Source organism: Ambystoma mexicanum, chromosome 9 (genome assembly GCF_040938575.1).
Source record: "Ambystoma mexicanum isolate Mex_15411 chromosome 9, UKY_AmexF1_1, whole genome shotgun sequence".
NCBI classification, from domain to species: Eukaryota; Metazoa; Chordata; class Amphibia; order Caudata; family Ambystomatidae; genus Ambystoma; species Ambystoma mexicanum.
In genome coordinates, this window is record NC_090931.1 from 1482517838 (window position 1) to 1482536763 (window position 18926).

Consider the following 18926-nt stretch of genomic DNA (forward strand, 5'->3'; position numbering starts at 1 on the left):
GTTATCAGCAGACAAATTAAGATGTTCTAAAGACTTGAACTCAGGCACCATGCCGCCAAGTTGAGCGATTGTGGGGAGGGATGCCACATCTGCTGTTCCCCCTGATGAAGAAGATCGGGGGCCACTGGTAACCTGATCGGCGGATACACCTTGAAGTTCTGAGAACCAAAACCTGGCCGGCCACCACGGGACTATGAGTAGAAGAGAACAGTTCACCGAGTTCTTCAATTTGCAAATTGTCCGGTGAACTAGAGGCAGAGGCGGGAAAGCATAAGCCCTCATGTTGTGCTATGGAATCTCGAGAGCATCCCCCAGAGAGGAGGCTCCCAGCCCGCTTCTGGAGGCATACAGAGGAAGCTTCTTGTTTGCCGTCGTAGCAAAGAGGTCCACTTCCGGTGTGCCCTAACGCAGGAAAATCCATGAGAGGACCTCTGTCTTCAATTCCCACTCGTAGCTGACCATTGTCCGCTGGCTGCGGGCATCTGCTGTGACATTCAGCTGGCCCGGGATGTGTACTGCAAGCAGCCAGACACCATGAAGAACAGCCCACTCGCAAATCTGGATGGACAGGTCCACGAGGGGGGGAGACTTGGTTCCCCCTTGCTTGTTGATGTAATACATCAACACCACATTGTCCGTGCGGATACGGACCACTTTGTTGGCAATGATCGGTCTGAACGCCTTGAGCACTAGGAAGATCGCCAGAAGCTCCAGATGATTTATGTGGAGGAGCTGGTCCTGACGCGACCAGAGATCCGAGACCTGAAGAAGATCCAACGTCGCACCCCACCCTAGAAGGGAGGAGTCTGTTGTGACCGTCACCATAGGGGCTGGGTCCTGAAAGCCTGCACCCACCGACAGGTTGCTGAGAGACAACCACCACTCCATGTCCACTCTCATGGAAGCCAGAATCATTATCAGCTTGGAGTCCGGATCCACAGCCTGACGCCAAGAACTCCGAAGAGCCATCTGAGTTCGCCTCATCTTGAGACGAGCAAGAGGAAGAGCCAATAAGCACGAGGCCATGAGGCCCAGAAGCCTCTGGAACCACCAGGCCGACATGCTCTCCGACTGCGCAAACATCTGACACGTGGCCAACAGATCCGCCATTCTGTCCCTGGTCAGGTACCAGTGAAAACCCAGGAAAATCAAGTCCTGCGAGACCGTCATGGAAGATTTCCGCCAGTTCACCGACAGCCCAACATGGAACAGGAGCTGAAGGAGAGACTGAAGATTGCAGGCTGCTTTCAATGGGCAATGGCTGCGTAAGAGCCAGTCGCCCAAATACAGATACACATGGATACCCTACAGACGAATATAGGCCGCGATCACCGACATCATCTTCGCAAAGACACGCGGCGCCGAGCTGAGGTCAAAAGGAAGCACTCGAAACTGGAAGTGCTTCCCTCCCACAGAGAAACAGAGATATCTCCTGTGTGGATTCCAGATCAGAATATGCATGTACGCATCCAGAAGGTCCACCACGCTGAGCCAATCGCCCATCTGCAAGGAGGACCGTATCTGGCCGGGTGTGATCATCTTGTATTTCACATGGGGTAAGAAAAGATTGAACTGGAAAAGGTCTAGGAGGGTGCGCAGGCCAGCCTGGTTGGGTTTGAGCACCGTAAACAGCCGGGAATAGAAGCGCTCCCCTCATTCCCAGAGGGGAATGGGTTCCACAGCTCTGAGGTCCAGCAGTTCCTGAACCTCGGCCTTTAGGAAGAACGACCCCAACTGTCTTCGGTGATGGTCTGCCACGCCTCCCAATGAGACGTAATGCGTCCTCCCACCGGGGTCTCCTATGAGCGCGGAGAACCCTCATTTTGTAGGCTTTTCAGTGGTATTGCCAGGAGGAGGCTGAGGAGCGGGAGAAAAACCAAGGCCATTGTTGCCTCCGGCGGTTATTACCCGAAGGGGTATCCACTCTACGAGATTTCTGGTCTAGGAAGCCCCTGAAACCAGAGGACGTCCCACTTTGCGATAACGGCCTCTGGGTCTTAAAGGGAGTTTTAATAGGACCGACAAGGACTTAGCTATCTGGGTGCTGTCCTTCGTCTTGGTCAGCTCCACATCCGTTGTAGAATAGAACAGCTCCTTACCGTCAAAAGGAAGGTCCAACACCTTGTCCTGCACTTCCTTTGAAAATTTGGTGGCATGCAGCCACGCCTGTCGGGAGGTATCAACCCCCAGCATAAGGCCCCGAGCAGAAGTGTCTACGTGATGAGCTGCAGCCTCCAGCAGATACTGGGCCAAGACCCTGGCATCGGATAATCCCGCCTTAAAGTCTTCCAGCTTCTCGACCGGAATGAACTCCTCGAACTCCGACAGACCTTTCCACATCCTCATATTCGCCCCCGCTAACACTAGTTCGGCATTGGCCTGCCAGAGCTGCAAGGCCGAGTTAGCGAAAATCGAGGGAGTCGAGGAGCTTGTCCTCCTTCCCCAGAAACTGACTAGCCGTCGTAGAAGAGGATGCTGCAGGCATGGACTGTAAAGTAGCCGCAGCCACCACTGTGGAGGAGGGGGCGGACAAGACGACAGGGCCAACAGAGTGTGGTTTTTCGCAGGGCCTGCGTAAAACCACACTCTGTTGGCCATGTAGACCTCGCACAGAACGTCCTTCTGCAAGGACAGGCCGGTACTCTCCAAAGGAGACAGGGTGAACGCCCCAGAAAGCACGCCCTCCTGCAGAGCAGGTGCCTCGGGCACCGGAACATCTAAAAAGCACATCATGTCCAGTACCCGGTCATGAAAAGCTCTAATAGAGCGGGGCAGGTCCTTGTTGTCCTGATCTCCCTGTGCCTCATTTGACAGGTCATGATCCTGATGAACCGTGTCGGGCACTGCCTTGTCCACAGGGGACAATTGGGGCAATGGTGGAAGGGTCGGGGAAGGCACCGTAGGCAAGGGCGGCGCCGGCGGAGCCACCGGAGGAGCGGGTGGAGCTGAAGGCGCGGGTGGACATATCTCCCTAAAAAGCCCTTTGAAATATTCCCTCATGGGGTCGGTACGCATGAGCGTCTGAAGTTTGCCGAAGAAGGTGTCTTCCTGGCACTGTTTTGGTACCGGAGGAGGCCTCTCATGAGGAGGATAATTCCAGGGACGCAACGGGGAGGGTTGTCACGCAGGCCCATCTCCCGATGTATCGACAAAAATCAAAGGTGCCGGCCCCGCAGGCAACAAAACATTGTGCGGAAGGAGCATCCGAGCGTTCCAGTCGTAAACTGGACAAAAAGGATGCGCACAAGGAATTCTATGTTCACCCACAGAACCAAGCCCTACACCTGAAGCCGATGGCGTAGTTGTAGGGGTAGCACCCAAAATGGCCGCTGTGGTCGTGGCGGGAACGGCCGCCATTTTGTCATCACCTGAGGGGAACTGCGGCATGTGAGGAAGTGAGGCAGGGGTCCCCGTCGATGGATCATGGGTCTTAACTTTAGCCTTAACATAAGGAACCTCGGCTGACCCGGTATATGAGGCCTGGAATGTTTCAGAGACATACCAATAGCCAAATTAGCCTTCCCAAGAAGGACCTCTGCGCTGCCGGTAAAGGAAGAAATTCCCTTCTTTGCCCCCTCAACAGTTCTGGCGACGCCACAAGAGCGGGAACGGTGAGAAATGACTTTCACCGATAAGGCCTTGCCAGGCCTCTTAGAAATGTTGGTAACCTTAGCCTCTGTACGAGGGACCTCGGACCCAGGTCCGGTAACAGCCTTACTAGCACGGACCTCGAACAACCGTTCGGGGACACAAAGCCCAACTAAGGACTCGTGGTGTACCCCGGTTTTATTTTTGAAGGAGACGATAAAGTGGCCTCAGAGCAAGCTCCGGTACCCCACGACTCAGTAGAACTGGGTCTACAAGCAGCTCCCACAGGAGGGGCCTCAGAGTGTACTCCGGTATCCACAGGCCCCTTCCGGAGACTCTTGGAAAAAACTCTGATACAATTATTAGGCCCAGAAGGCACCTCGGGGCAATCCCCGGTGATAGAGCGATCAACGCTCCTCCCGGCTCGGGAAGAACCCAGGAAGGTGTCTCCCGGCGGGGGTGCTCTGAAAAGTAAAGAACTCACCGGGCGTTTCTTCTTTTCGTCGATAAACGCTTGAAATGTGAAGGAGGAGTCTGTTGAAACACCCCCCCCCCACCGCTCAACCGACGTTGAAGTGCCCGGACACTCGAGACAAAGAGGATGGGGGTCCGCCCTCGCGAAGCATCGGTGATACGATGAAAATCTGGAAAGTCTCGTTTGAACGACATAGACAGACTAGTACACGATCGCTAGCGAGAGCCAGAGAGGAAAAAGGGGAAGAAAATCTTCCGCGGATGCAAGTGTGTCCATTCCCGAACGAGCAGAGAAAAGGACTGATGGGTGATGCACGGGGCGGAGCCGAGATGGGCAGGGTTGTGGCTGCGTGCCGGGCCCCGCGCAAGAAAGAGAGGAAGGATAAAATGTTTGCAAAATGTTTGGATGCTTTTTACAAAGTGCTCTGGTCCCGTCCCACAGGACGGAGGAATGTCCCATAAGTATGGAGGAAAGGGGATGGGACGTAGGAGTAAGAGTCTTTGCACATTTCACCATTGCCAATATTTACTTTCCTACAGTAGGGTAGTGGTAGGATTTTGCAGATTGCACTAGTGCCAATATCTAACATCCTTACTGTCTGGTGGTTTAAGGGTCTTTGCACAGCACACTAGTGACGATACTAAATGGTGTTCGGGTCTTTGCACAGTGCACTAGAGGCACACACCTTGTATTGTGCAAGAATCCCCGCATTGGGCTGGCATTGTGACATTGCAACAGATTGTGTTTGTGTTTCTGCACAGTGCGGTATTGACAGTGTTTGAAGTGCAACTCTCGTGTAGATTTCTGGACAGTATACTAGCTTTTGTATTCACACCCCTGTGTCTGGGTGTGTTTAGGGCTTTGCAGCACAGTAGTTTTAATATTCAGACAACCTGGCTGCTTTTGTTAGGATTTTGCAGTGTTCACACGCACTGTATTGTGCAAGAAGACGGCGCACCATTGCCAGAATTTACCCTCTCTATCTGGTTGTGTCAAGACCTATGCCTACTGTAGTTATGGCAGTGCCCACACTGGTTGTACCATGTGAAGCCCATAGCATTAGAACCTGAATTTAGAGTCTAATATCGGGATATTACGGGCGACGTAGGTACAGTAAGTTCCCAAATGGGAACACTGAAGCACTGACACCGCTGTTAACGGTGCCGGTGCTTCAGTGAACTATCTGCCGGTAGAGGCCTAGTCAGGCCTGCCGGTAGTTCACTGCCCCCACCGGCAGACACGGTCTGGAAAACCCCAGCATGGCCGTAATGAGAACCTATATCTGGTTGCGTGAGTATCCCTTCAAAGTGTACTAGTTCCATTCCGGACCTGGAACTCTGTTCACATTCATCTTATTGTGCTAGGAGGAACACTGCAGCGCTCCCAGCACAATTACCAGTGATGACACTTATGATTTCTGATTAAGTCTGTATTGTATGTGAAGCAGTTACTAGTGCAAATAATCATAGGCGTTGCTAGGGGGGGGGCTGAGGGGGCTATAGCCCCGGGTCTTTTGGTTGTAGCCCCGGATAAAAGCTCAGGGACTACAACCAAAAGGCTATAGCTAGCCCCGAATCCCACCAGTGCTGCCATTAGCTTAGCCCCTGACCTTTTTCAGACCTATCAACACCCCTGCAAATAATACTCACGATGCATGGTCGTTAGGAACTCCAACCATCACTATCATCACTGTTTACACACTCTGCAGGTGTTAGGCAGGGCTTGCTGGGGCAGAGCCCGGCAGTCTTCAAAGATTGCTTGCAAGTCAGGGCACACACAAATAAGCACCTACCATGATTTTCACTGTGTGCTGAGAAGTCAGCCTCTACTCAAGCAGAGCAGCCCAAGATTCACACCCGAAAGCAGAGACTGTCCAAATGAGTATAAATGGTTTGAGGTTACAGACATGTATTGTTAGGGTGTGTGCTGTCACAAACTGAATTAACATCAGCGCCAGTGTGCATTACATGCTCAGAAGGGTTGCATGCATGAGTCACCTTAACAGATATATGTGTCATATCTAAAAGTCTGTGGTCATTCTCAGGCCCCCAAAATGCTTTGTGGTTTTAAGCAAAGCAGGCAGGAACCCCCAGAGGGGGTTCCCCCAGAGCACTAGACCCACTAAGCACGGCCTGTGTCTGTCAGTACTCTCTGCACTCTACTATCGGCATATACAGTCAAATGTCTTGTTGAGTTAGGATCCTGCACAGCACATTAGTGCCAGTAATTGCACTCCTGACAGCCTCATTATGAGGTTGACAGTGTGGCTAAAATGGTGGTAGTGCAGTGGTAACATAGTTACTACTGAATTGCTGACACATTACCACACTGTTGAACTACAGGTTTGGAGGTAAGGCAGAGAAAAAACCTCCAACAGAATTCTGGAGGTAATTCCTCTGCCTTATAGTAATTAAAAAAAAAGCAGTAGTAATACCCCGAAATCCACCATGGAGTCTTCTGGACTTCAATTAATGGGGGCTAACACCGCCTTACCACCACTTGGGCCGGGGCAGATGATACCGTTTGGTGGAATCTCAGCAGATTTACTGCCAAAATACCACCAAACTTGTAATGTGGCCCACTGGTTGTGGTAGGTCCATTTATACAGTGTGTTCGGGTTGCTAGGATCTATGCAAAGTTTTTACACTTGTTCTAGTGTTTAAGGAGTACTACCCAAGTGCCTGTCCTTTTATTCTCGGTCTGGTTGTGCTAGGATCATGCACTATGCTCTAATGCCAGTATTTACACACTGTGTCCTTTGTGTTAGTATCTTTGCACAGCGTTTGCACATGCTGTGTTCTGGAAGCAGCCACACACATGTCAATATTTGCACTTCGTTTCTGGTTGTGTTAGGACCTATGTATGGTAAACTAATATCAGTATTTGCGCTCCCTTTTTCTAGCTATAAAAGGATTTCTGGACAGTGCTGACAATGCCTGTGTTGGGCAAGGAGCTCTGCACTTGTACCAGAATCCACACTCTCTTTCTAATGGTGTGAGGATCGTTCATGGTCATCACATGTGTTTGGGACGAGCATTCACTTACTTTTGACCCTTAGGTGGGAGGAGGTGTCGGAGTCCCTCATTGAAAAAGTGACCATGCCAGCATCCTCCGCAGCCACGTTCACCATCACCAGAATATGGGTCCTGCCGAAGCTCTTCAGAACGGTCCTGTGGTTCTCCTCCAAGTCCTGTCCATCTTTGGACCAGCGGACCTCGTCGGTCACAGCCTCTGTCTCCACACAGAAAGCTGCATTCTCCCCCTCTAGAACATCCACCTTGCGGGGAAGGCGTTTGACAATGGGGCCTGAAAAGAGAAATGGAATCAGATCTGGCAAACTATAAAGAACGATCTCTCAAACAGATCAGTGCCTGTCTGCACTACCTCTGGGCCTGCCAATGACCTGCCTCAGTCACCCCTTTGACCTTCACTGCCAATTACCCACCAGCATTCAATCTCACATTCCCCTATTCTGCTCTGACCGGCACACAATTTCACACATTTCTGGTCTGATCAATCACCTGCCCCTAGCATCTATTCAGACTTGCCCCTGCCTTCAGACCACCTTGTCCCCAATCTGCCTAACATGTTGGTCTGTCTTGCCACTGACTTGCCCCAATTTCCATTCTGCCCCTGATGTAACTATAGGCTCCTGCATGGCCTGCCTCTGATTTTAGCTTGACCTGACGCCGATCAGGTTGTAACATATAATGTGACCTGCAACCAGTATCCACTCTGCCATGTTACCTGTCCCTCCTCCACCATCCCCTGCCCGTGACCTGCTGAAACCTCCAGGGCCGACCTGGAGTTTCCATCCTGCTTTAATGCTGACCTGCCCCAATCTCCAGACTGACCTCTCCTAAATACAGTCAGCCACTGACTTGCCCCTAACAACGGGTCTAAGGCCTCCCCCTGCCTATATCCTACTCCCAGCCTTCGGCCTGACTTGTCCACACATGTACTCTGGCCTGCCAGTGACCTGGCCCCAGCCTCCACCCTGCCCATGACCTACTCCCAGACTTCGGCCTGGCTTGGCCCCACAAGCACCCTGGCCTGCCAGTGACCTGGCCCCAGCCTCCACCCTGCCTATGACCTACTCCTAACCTCCGGCCTGACTTGCCCCCACATGCACTCTGGCCTGCCAGTTACCTGGCCCCAGACTCCACCCTGCCTATGACCTACTCCTAGCCTCCCGCCTGACTTGCCCCCACATGCACCCTGGCCTGCCAGTGACCTGGACCCAGCCTCCACCCTGTCTATCATCTGCTGTAAATGTCGGCCTGACTTGCCCCCACATGCACCCTAACCCCATCCGGAATCGTACCATTACTGCGACTACACTATGTCACCTGGTACGATCCCTGCGCAGTACAAAAATGCTTATCCCCCATTACCGCGACTAAGGGAAGCAGGGTTTTTGGGGGTGTCCACCGCTCCTCTTAGTCATGGTAATGGGGATCAGGGGTTGCGGGGGTGTCCCCCGCTTCTGTTAAATGGAGAGCGGTGGACAAAAAAAAAAGAAAAAAGGGAGCCTGCAGTGTAGCGCTGACCCATGTAAGTGGGTGGGAACTGACGCTGCAGGGATTGAGGGAAGTCGGCGGCACACGTCTGTGTGTGCTGCCGTTAAGATAAGTGGCCAGGGGGGGAGCGGGTTAAGGGGATGTGGGCCTCAGTGAACAATCTGATCACTGCACCGCGCCGTAATTGTCGTCGACATTTTCGTCAGATGAATTACGGGCGGCGCAGTGATCACATAGATTTGCCCCATCCACCACCCTGCCTATGGCCTACTCCTAGCCTGCAGCCTGACTTGCGACCACATACACCTGGGCCTGCCAGTGGCCTGGCCACAGCCTCCACCCTGCCTATGATCTGCTTCAAATGTCCATCAGACCTGCCCCCACATTCACCTTGGCATGCCCATGACCTGACCCCAGCCTACCACCTATGAATGACCTACTTCTAACCTTCGCATGACTTGCCCCCACATGCACCCTGGCCTGCCAGTGACCTGGCCCCAGTCTCCACCCTGTCGATGACCTACTCCTAGCCTTAGGCCAGACTTGCCCCCACATGCACCCTGGCCTGCCAGCGACCTGGCCCCAGCCTCCCCCCTGCCTTGGACCTCCTTGTAGCCTTCAAGAAGACTTGCCCCCACATGAACCCAGGCCTGCCAGTGACCTGGTCCCAGCCTCCACCCTCTGTATGACCTACTCCTCGCCTACGGCCTGACTTTCCCCCACATGCACCCTCGCCTGCCAGTGACCTGGCCCCAGGCTCCACCCTGTCTATGATCTGCTCCAAATGTCCGCCTGACATGCTAAGTCTCCCCATTGCCTTTCACCAAAGGCTCTGCTCTGACCTACTGCTAGCCTTTAAGCAAGGAAGCAGCATGCAAGGTAACTTGCCTGCAAAGGCGTCGGATTGAAGGGGAGGTGGACAAGGTTCTAACCCATGTGCCTAGAGCAGTAGATAGCAGAGCACAAACATACGCTGAACCAACACAGCTTCCATTGCCAGTATAGCTGGCTCCACACATACAAAGAGTAAGTGCAGAAAAGTAATTTGCAAAAGTAGGGTGCTTTAAGGAAAGCAAATGAAATCATGCGACAACATAGGTGAGAATTTCACATGTGGGGTACACAATATAACCTCTGCCAGCCCTCAGTTATCCATCTCCATTTCACCTCACAGACGTAAGTACCATACTGGATCTGTAATCACCTACCACTGCCAGCTCTAAAACGCCCTCACCTTCTTCACCTGATACTGTTAGGTACCTTGTGACTGTAACTCATGCATGATTGACAGCTCTACATCATTTTTCTGCCAATTCACCTAACGCAGCTATGTGCACTTTGTATGCCTTTACTCATACAATAACTTTAAACTCTGAAAAAGCCATCCAACTCTTCACTACACAAACGTGGGTACCTTCTTGAGATCACTTGTGATGACTCTCTTGTGTCATGCCTGACACTCTCCTCACCTGGGTCAGTGCCATTGTTTATCCGTAGTCATATGTAACTGCCAATTCTGAAGGACTTCTTGCATTCATCTCCAAGGCATAAGATAAGAGGTGTTGCATAGCAATTTGCTATGCAGTTCTGTAGGTTTGCTAATTACATTGACACTTGTTTAGCAAAACTAGCTATTCAAGTTACCCTGTTCAATGAAAGCACAGCTCACCCTGCATTCCTCTCTTGCCCTCAGGACTCTCTCTGTCGTCATTTCTCTGTTCACTGCAAGTTCACAGGGGCAATGGAGAGAGAGTGCAGCTTTAATCATCTCCTCGATTCTTAAGTGCCAAAGGTCTGTGTGGGAGTGCTAGGCAAGATGTATTATTTTCATTTTCAAATAATTGCGAACCAGAAGTACACGGGATGATACTATTAATAAGCTAACTATACCCCATCCAAAGATCACTATGTGTTAACTTTCTTTTTTAAAAGACTGTCATGCAATTCCATTCCTAAAAGTTTAAGTTTTTACATAATGCATAATTACAGCATTGATACTGCAAAACACTGTATGGTCTTCATGCTTTACAGTAAAGTTTAGGTTAGTGTATCTTAATCTCATTGTCAACTATATTTAGGTTTGTTGGGGAAGATGCATCATATTGATGAATGAACACTTTTAAAAAGGTACATGATCACACGGCCAAATACCTTTGATGGCAAACCTAGTTCTGTAATCTGCTGGTTGCATAAATCTATGCAACTGGTGCTCAGCCCATGAGCTGATCCCAAACTCCTTGATATTCTATCTTATTACCCTGTTGCTTTATACCAGCTACTCTAAAAGTGGGAAGGCCGCAAACTACAATATTACTCCTAGTTTGCACAGTTCTTTGCCTGCTATGCCTCCACTCTGCTTAGTCTCTTACTTTCCTCTTACATAATGAATACACAAAGCTAACTAGATCTTTATGCCAAGTAGTGATCAATAGTTCATCCCATCTGTACATCTACAGATCTACTGCAATACCAAACATTGTAGTTAGCCTCCAGAGGTCGCTTTGCTCTATGATTATGATTGCATTATATATATATGCACCTGCAGGAGAGAGCTGTATTCGGAGCCTTTTTATTATATCTATTTATTTTTACATTTTACAGACATTCATCAGAGGTCTTTTCGCCCACTTGCCTAGTCGAATAGATTTCATGAAGGGCGGGTACCATTTGCAGGGGATCCTTGAAACTTGTATTCAACATTTACTTTGTTTGCAGTAATGGGAGTGAAGGGAGGATAGCCCTATGGCAACATGCAGTTCATGGAACCAATACCACGCTGAGCAACACAGGTTTGAATCTTGGATTTGCACTTGAAAGCGATCTCAGGATTAAGCGTGTTATAAATAACCAGCACTTGTACGATCCGAATGTACAAGGTCTAGTAGGATCGTTCCGCCATCCCCCCCTTGCCTTGTTGCTCCTTGAGAGACGTGAATAAGTGCATAATAAATGACCAATAAACTAAATAAATAAAATGTTAAATAAAGGTTTCCTTGTGCATGGATGGCCTCTGTATGGAAGCAGTGTGCCAAACAAAAAGTGGGTTTGTGGTGACATGCACATTTTACAGAAAACACATTTTGGGTCGAGTGCATTTCTCTTATGTCAAGTAATTAAACTAAGTTACTCGACCTGTAGGTCTAGCAGATTTTAAAGAATGGGCAAGGGCAGACTCATCTCACTAATGTCTTACTTCACAAGTAAACAAAACGGCTGTATTTTTGCTAATTTTATATCTTGGGTACAAATAACTTCTGGTGACTTTAAAAATATTTGTACAACATTGCTAATCAAATGGAGTTGTTTGCTAATCAAGAACATTTTAATTAGCAAACTTTGCTGCTCAATTTTTGGAAACTGATGTATACCTTGGAATCAGGGTGTTACCATACTGAGTCTGTACTCACCTATGACTGCCAGCTCTGCAATGCTGCGGCCTCCTCCCTTCATTTCACACAGATAGATTCCATCATCATCGGTGCGTGTGTCGCGGATGGTGAGGCGGCGCATAGTGCCCTGCTCCTCCATGAGGTACTTCATGCTGGGCTGCAACTTCTGGTCCTCCAGGTACCAGGCAGTGGGCATGGAATCAGAGGGCACCTGGCACTCCAGCACAGCTTCTGTTCGCTCTCCAACCTCCAAGTCCTCCAACTGGCTGATGAACTTCACTCGTGGCTCTGCGAGAAGAAATGTGTACATGTCAGGTGAAAGTCATGTGCACAGGAATGCTATTGGTACAAGGAACCAATGGGAATCATCAATAATAAACAAATCAAAGGGGAAAGATTCTCATGGAAAGTCACAAGTCTCAGCAACCAAATGCAATCAGCAACAATAAACAAATCAAAGGGGAAGGATTCTCATAGAAAAGTCACGAGTCTGAGAAACCAAAAGGGGATAAACATTCACTGAAGAGGTGTGGAGCCCCTGCAATCTGTCCACTGTTTCCACTGTGATGTGCTGCGAGACCGGAGGAAAAACCTTCACACTTCGTGGAGTGTCAGAGAGTGTTTCGGTGTGGAGTGTGGAGCCCTGCAGTCTGTCCACTGTTTCCACTGTGATGTGCTGCGAGACCGGAGGAAACTCTTCCCGCTTCACAGAGCGAACGCTGAGTGTTGGGGAGTGTTTTGGTGTTTCTGGGGGCCAGGGGCCTGGTGATTTTCATTAGCAACCTTGATAGACAGTACCCGAGGGCCAAAATCCGACTAGGAAGCTGGACCACGGAAGACGTGACAGGCCAACAGCAATACTGCAGCAGACATTGCTTCATGTGAGGTGGATGCTGGCCTCCTGCTATTACTTCGCCATATGACATTGAGTGTGTGGGTTGCAGTAGAGGGGAGCACCCCAGCAGTGAATGTCCTCAATCTCCTTAATCTTCCTATGCCAGAACTGAGCTTACGTCCACCTGTTCCAGATGTACAACTCAAACAAAAACACCACTCTGTTAAGTCCTGTAGGAACGATGATAGGGAAAAATAAAAGATACCCGCTCCGAGGTGAGGGGACTATTATTGGGGACAAGGAGGCAACGCGCACTTTGGGTCCTATGGAAATTTTGCTTGAGGCTCAAGATCCAGTGCAGGTCCTCATTACAAATGTTTTCATACAATGCCAACCAAAACGTATAAGCAAGTGTTGACACAGGACCTAGTCTCCAGTGACCATGCTGCGGGGATGATTATGCCAAGAGAAGAAATCATTTGAGTAGTTTCAGGTCCTATGTTAACCAACATTGAACAGCAAATAGGTACGCTGCCACTAATTTAGAACGAGTGCCTTGAAAAAGAACTAGATGCAGCAGCCTCTGTGCTGCATAGGTTAAGCATGTCTCCAGGGCTATTCGATACACATGTGACATCTGTTTCCCATGATTTGACCAATAGTGACTATGACGCTGGCCTGGACTACTTGGAGAGGGGCGAGCACTCCTCGCTACCTTTTGAAGGAGAGGATGGACGGCAAAAAGAACATGAGATCACCAGTTTAAGTTCTGTTCCAGCACTAAACATGGTCCTACAGTCTATTATACGTCTATAAGACACAGCAGCGTTTGAGATCAGGACAAATACGGCTACTTTGAGAGAACTATGGGCTCTGTTAAGGACACAGCAAAGGTATGTACAACATACAAAAAAGCAAGAAATTGTTTTGACAGACAATAAGGAAGCAGTATGGATCACACCTCCAACAAACCTTTCACTGCCCATGATCATAATTGACTCTGAGGAAACCTTAAAACTATGAAGAAATAAAGCCTCAGGACCCTATTTCATCAAATACAAGAAATATTGATTTACTCAGGGGAAAGAAAACAAAAAATCAAAAGGGTCCATCTAGACAAACCAAAAAAGGATCAAGAAAATGTCTATGCAAAATCTTACAAGCACAGAAATGTAATAAATTGCCAGAACTAAACAACCAAAAAAACGGGCGGAGGGCAATTGACAACATCAAGAAATCTCACCCAAAGTCTCAGAACGATACAACTGTAGCATTATCTTGTACTACCTAGAAAACTGGTTCATTTTGAAAAGGAGACTTGTCAACAAGTGATGAATATTCCAGGGAGGAGTGTGCCAAACAAGGGTGTGACGGTTAGGGTGTGACGGTTAGGGTGTGACGCGAGAGCTTACAACAACCCGGTCCCTACACAATGCGGAAGGAGATAAAAGCAGGACAGCTAAGCGACCCAATAAGCAGGCTCAATCTTCAAGGTTTCACATGGATGAGGATATATATGCAGACCCCAGTCCATCCTTAAGTTGGAAGGGAAGGAAGAAAGAGCTGGGGTGCAGAACAAGTAGAGATGAAAGGCGATCAGAGAACCCTATAATCTTTGAGTCGGTCTTTGATGAGGAGAGAAACACCCTATTAACAGGGCCAAAATTTTGAATCTATTCTCTTCTGTGCCGGCTCTAAACACCATCGCTTCCGCGGACTTGAATTTAGTACATTTATATGACAGAGCTTGTTTAGGGAAGTGTTCTGTGTTTTTTACATCAAAACTAGTTGAAAGTCTAGTGCACCACCATCAGGAGGATATCCTCCTAAAAGGCTTTGAGAGCTACTATATGGGGGTAAGGATTGAAGCTGAGGATTATTCAAGAAAGAACCTAACAATAACGCAACACTTTGAGCACGGACATCTTGGGTATTTCTCAAGGGCTCAACCGTCCTCTTGGTGAGAATGGCTTCCTGGCTTCCTACCAGGAATTCCAGCCTGCAGACCAGGATTCTAAAATCCAGATCCTAAGCTGCAATTTGCGGGGGGGTTTCCACTCCTTCATACAAAAGAAGCAGTATGAGGTTCTACAGAATTATGATTATATACTGCTACAGGAAACATGGCTTATGAATTGTCCCGTCGTAGATGGGGTTTTGCTTGATTATAAACCAGCCAAGGAAGGTCTGAGGGGGCGCCTGTGGGGGAGCTTACTAACTGCGATTGCTAACTCAAAGCTTCGAACAAACAAAAAATGGAAATGTACATCTGAAGTCGCATTGCTAACTGAACTGAACTGATAGATGCAAGCTATGAGACGCCTACACACACGTTATTCATAATCATCTACTGCATTCAAATAAGATGTGTGTTGGATAGAATACTGGATGAGCCTGAAAACATTCTATTGGACTGGCAGCGGTTGGCACCTGCCAGACCAATAATTATGGGTGGGGACTTTAATTGCGAATGTAACCTTTGTGATAATTACCTAACTCCATTTGATTAAGGAAACTGTGATATTTTGGTGCAGAAGTCCAATTAGTTCAAAAAGGGCCTCTTTAGGTAAAACTTGTTCTGTTATTTTTGCATGGTGTGGATTCATACAATCTAATTTATTAATTGAGAATGTAGAGCCAATGTATGCCTATTCCTTTGACATTATACTGACAGCAATGAGTGACCATGCGATGTTAAGCCTAGAGGGTAAAATACGCTGCAAGATAACAGTAGATAAAGGGGCCCCAACTAACCTCACAGTGATAGGGAAGAATAATAGGATAAATCAATCTGGAAACATCCACAAAGCAAACACCAGATTAGCGGTATGGTGGTAATCCTTGCACGATGAAAATAAGGCCAAGGCCACTCACCCAGAAAATTGATATATGATATGATATTTTATTTATATCGCCGCCATACACAAGTGTTTGAGGGTGCGAGAAGAAGGGCAGCGATAGTCCCCATCTTTAAAAGAAGCGACAGAGCACAATCTCAGAATTACTGATCCATCGCACTCTTAGCACCTGCAATCAGCAACAGGCGCTAGCAGGTTGGGTAGGAACGTCAGAGGCGGCTGCAACCTTCTGTTGAGATGCAGCTTGACGTCCTAGTGGGGCCTTTCCTCGAATCTCACCTCCTTGCGGCTTGCAGGTTTGCAGCCTCCTGTGGTTCCCAGCGTCGGGAGCTGTCTCAGTGTCTCGGACCTGCTCATCTTTTTGGCCCCACTTGCTGTACAGTGGAGGGGGCTGCTACGTAGAGCACGGCGCCCTGGATGGTTGGTGGAAGGGGCCTGAGCAGGTAATGCGGCACGGCGCAGCTCCAGGACGGGGTAAGCACGTGTCCTAATTACTCTCTCCCTCGTTGAAGCCCTCCTGACGCGGGCTGGACTGGCGCTTATTTGCTATATTTGGCTCATTTTTCACGGGAAGCCCAGAGCAGGATCTCGGTTGCAGGTTGACCGCCTATCAAATTTAGAGTGGTCCTCGGATTATACCGAGTGGACCGTTTTTGTAAATAGTTTGAGGTGCGCTCTATTTATTGCTCTTGCCTCTGAGGACTTCACATTATGGCCGACAGTAGGAAGAGTAGTGTGATAAGTGTATCACCCAGGAATCAAGATACTAAAAAACTGCCATCAAGGACGAATACGGCATTAATGTCGGTTGAAGCTGGTTCAGTGGCCTCATCTCCATTGTCCAACAGCGACCGCATCTCAGAGGTCCTCGCCCTGAGCTCCCGCAGGAAACAGAGGCTGCAAGGTGGTGATATTTTTTCAGCTGCGAGTCAGATCAAGGAGTCTGACTCTCCCCGAAAAAGCTTATACAAGGAACTAGACTGTCTATCACTGAATGCCAGCATTACAGGTTATGCTATTCAGGAATGCATACCAAGAAGGGATATCAGTGACATCTCAGCTCCACCTTTTTCCCCAGCTGTGACTACACTTCTTGGAGGGATAAAGAAATATGCCAAGAGGGATATAGAACATGTAACTTCATTACCCTCTGCCTTACAATGAGGTATTGGGTCTTACATTCCCCAACCTGATCACTTGGACTCTTCTCAGTTTTCACACCATAAGGCTATTATGTCCAAAGAACTCCTTCCATGTAACAGCTTTTCTAATCTTGGCGCACTGGTGGACTCATTGGTAGTCATTATGTTGGACATACGCCCGCCTAGAGCGAATCCTGTGTCCCAGACAGATGTACAACTTAGTCCAGCTGTTTTGTCTCAGCCAGTAAAATCTGACAATGCCTGTCAAGTTGACATACAACGGGAGAGGGCGGACCAAGCCTCTCAAACCACCTTCGCCAGGGGCGGCCCTTTCATTCCTACTGGTCCAACTCCCTCCATCAATGAAAGGGTCGATTCTCCATTTCTGATACTAATGGACAAGCTCAGGAAATACCTGTATCAGTTCCAGTACCTGATCCTAAAACTGGCCACAAACCCGCTGAACTGACCGTAAAGGTGAACACAAAAACTAAGCAGGTGACCCTGCAGAGTTGGCATTTAAGAAAGTCTCAAATGCCAAAGGTCAAAGACACGAATATCCAAGCATTTATCATAAATCAAAGGAAATTTGTTATAACTAACATTGAGAAGGCAGAAGGGAAAGAGTCTGGAGAAGCACTGCGTGATAAGGTGCTTGCGTGGTTGCATCAAAGAACAGGGCCGGGAGTTGTTAGACTTGCTGATCTGAAGATTCTTCGTTGGTTTGACCTGAGCGATTGGTGCTCGCAACTAAAAAGGGACTGTGTCCTATGGGTTGTGGGTTCAGCACCCTACCCTTCTATCTAAGCATTTGTAAATATCTTCCAAGGGGGGCTCGAACTGCAAATAGATACTCTGACGTTTTTAGCATAATTTGGTACCGTTTTATATTATCCCCTCGAGACTGTTGTGTTTTACAGATTGGTTGATAATGTTTTAATGTTTTATGTTTCATGCTGTTTTGTGTTGTTCGTGTGTATGCGCTCTCATGCCTCCGGGGCAATGGTGCGCGGTATAAAAGTAATAAAGTAAAGTAAAGTAACGTTAGATTCAGCTGCAAAGATCTTCACTAAACTGGTTCTGAAGGACCTGACCAACTGGGTTGATGGGGCTGGGTTCCTGAGTCCTCTACAAAAAGGTTTTCGTAAAGGGTTGGGGCCACTTTGAGTGCACTAGCACTTCATGCTTGCACCTCCAACATAGGTGGGATCTTTGGTAAATCTATCTATATTGCAGTGATTGATCTGGAAGCAGCATTTGATAATATTGATATTGAGAAGCTCTGGTACAAGCTGAAGTCATGGGGTATAGACATGGGGTTTCTTTGAATGATTAAATTCCTGTATACAAATAACTTGATAAACGTAAGATGAAATAAGCAGGGTAATGTATCCAGGGCAATACCAATTTACAAAGTCGCAAGGCAGGGTGTGTGTTTAATCTCGCCCGGGCAGATCTTTGGGAGAAATGTAAATCGTGGAAGTGTTATGCGTCTAAATAGGGCGATCTTAGGGCTAATATCATCGCCTGGGCCGATGACTTGGTTTTGGTGGACTCCACCAAAATGAGTGTACAGAGATTTTTTGTTGGTGTGGAGAACTAGCGAGTCAAAAATCAATTGACCATAAATACAGCTAAATCCTTTTACGAGAAAACACAAACAAAGACCGTAAAGCTAGAAACTAAGTGAGTTGCCGGTTAGGAAGGGAATAGTTTCTTACCTGTAACTCCATTTCTCCAGCATTGGTATCTTTCATGGATTCACATGCTTAGAATATTCCCCGTCGTCAGGCTGGGAATCCCCGGTACATTATATAGACCCTTTCCCGTAGGAAAACTTTTTCGACGCTTATGCGTCCTATCCACCTTGTTTTTGTATCATGCGTGCCCGTACCGTCAGGACGTCATGATATAAATACAGGCCCCGCCCCCGCGCTCCCTCAGATTTCGGCCCCCAAAGTAGTGGGGGAACCGGTTTGCATGTTCAGGGGAGGCAGGCGGGCGCATGTGAATCCATGAAAGATACCAATGCTGGAGAAATGGAGTTACAGGTAAGAAACTATTCCCTTCTCCAGCATTGGATCTTTCATGGATTCACATGCTTAGAATAGATTACATA

General features: G+C 48.4%; 1 protein-coding gene across 3 annotated transcripts in view; it reads right to left on the bottom strand.

Annotated features, from left to right (window-relative positions):
* The window catches only part of OBSL1 (obscurin like cytoskeletal adaptor 1), a 1294044-nt gene that overhangs the window by 894316 nt on the left and 380802 nt on the right, over positions 1 to 18926 (bottom strand). For all 3 annotated transcript variants that reach the window (XM_069616948.1, XM_069616946.1, XM_069616947.1), the window contains exons 3-4: positions 11991 to 12260; positions 7109 to 7369 (exon numbers count right to left, since the gene is read on the bottom strand). In XM_069616948.1, the coding sequence (XP_069473049.1) occupies positions 7109 to 7369; positions 11991 to 12260 (531 nt within the window). The remainder of the gene's footprint in view (positions 1 to 7108; positions 7370 to 11990; positions 12261 to 18926) is intronic.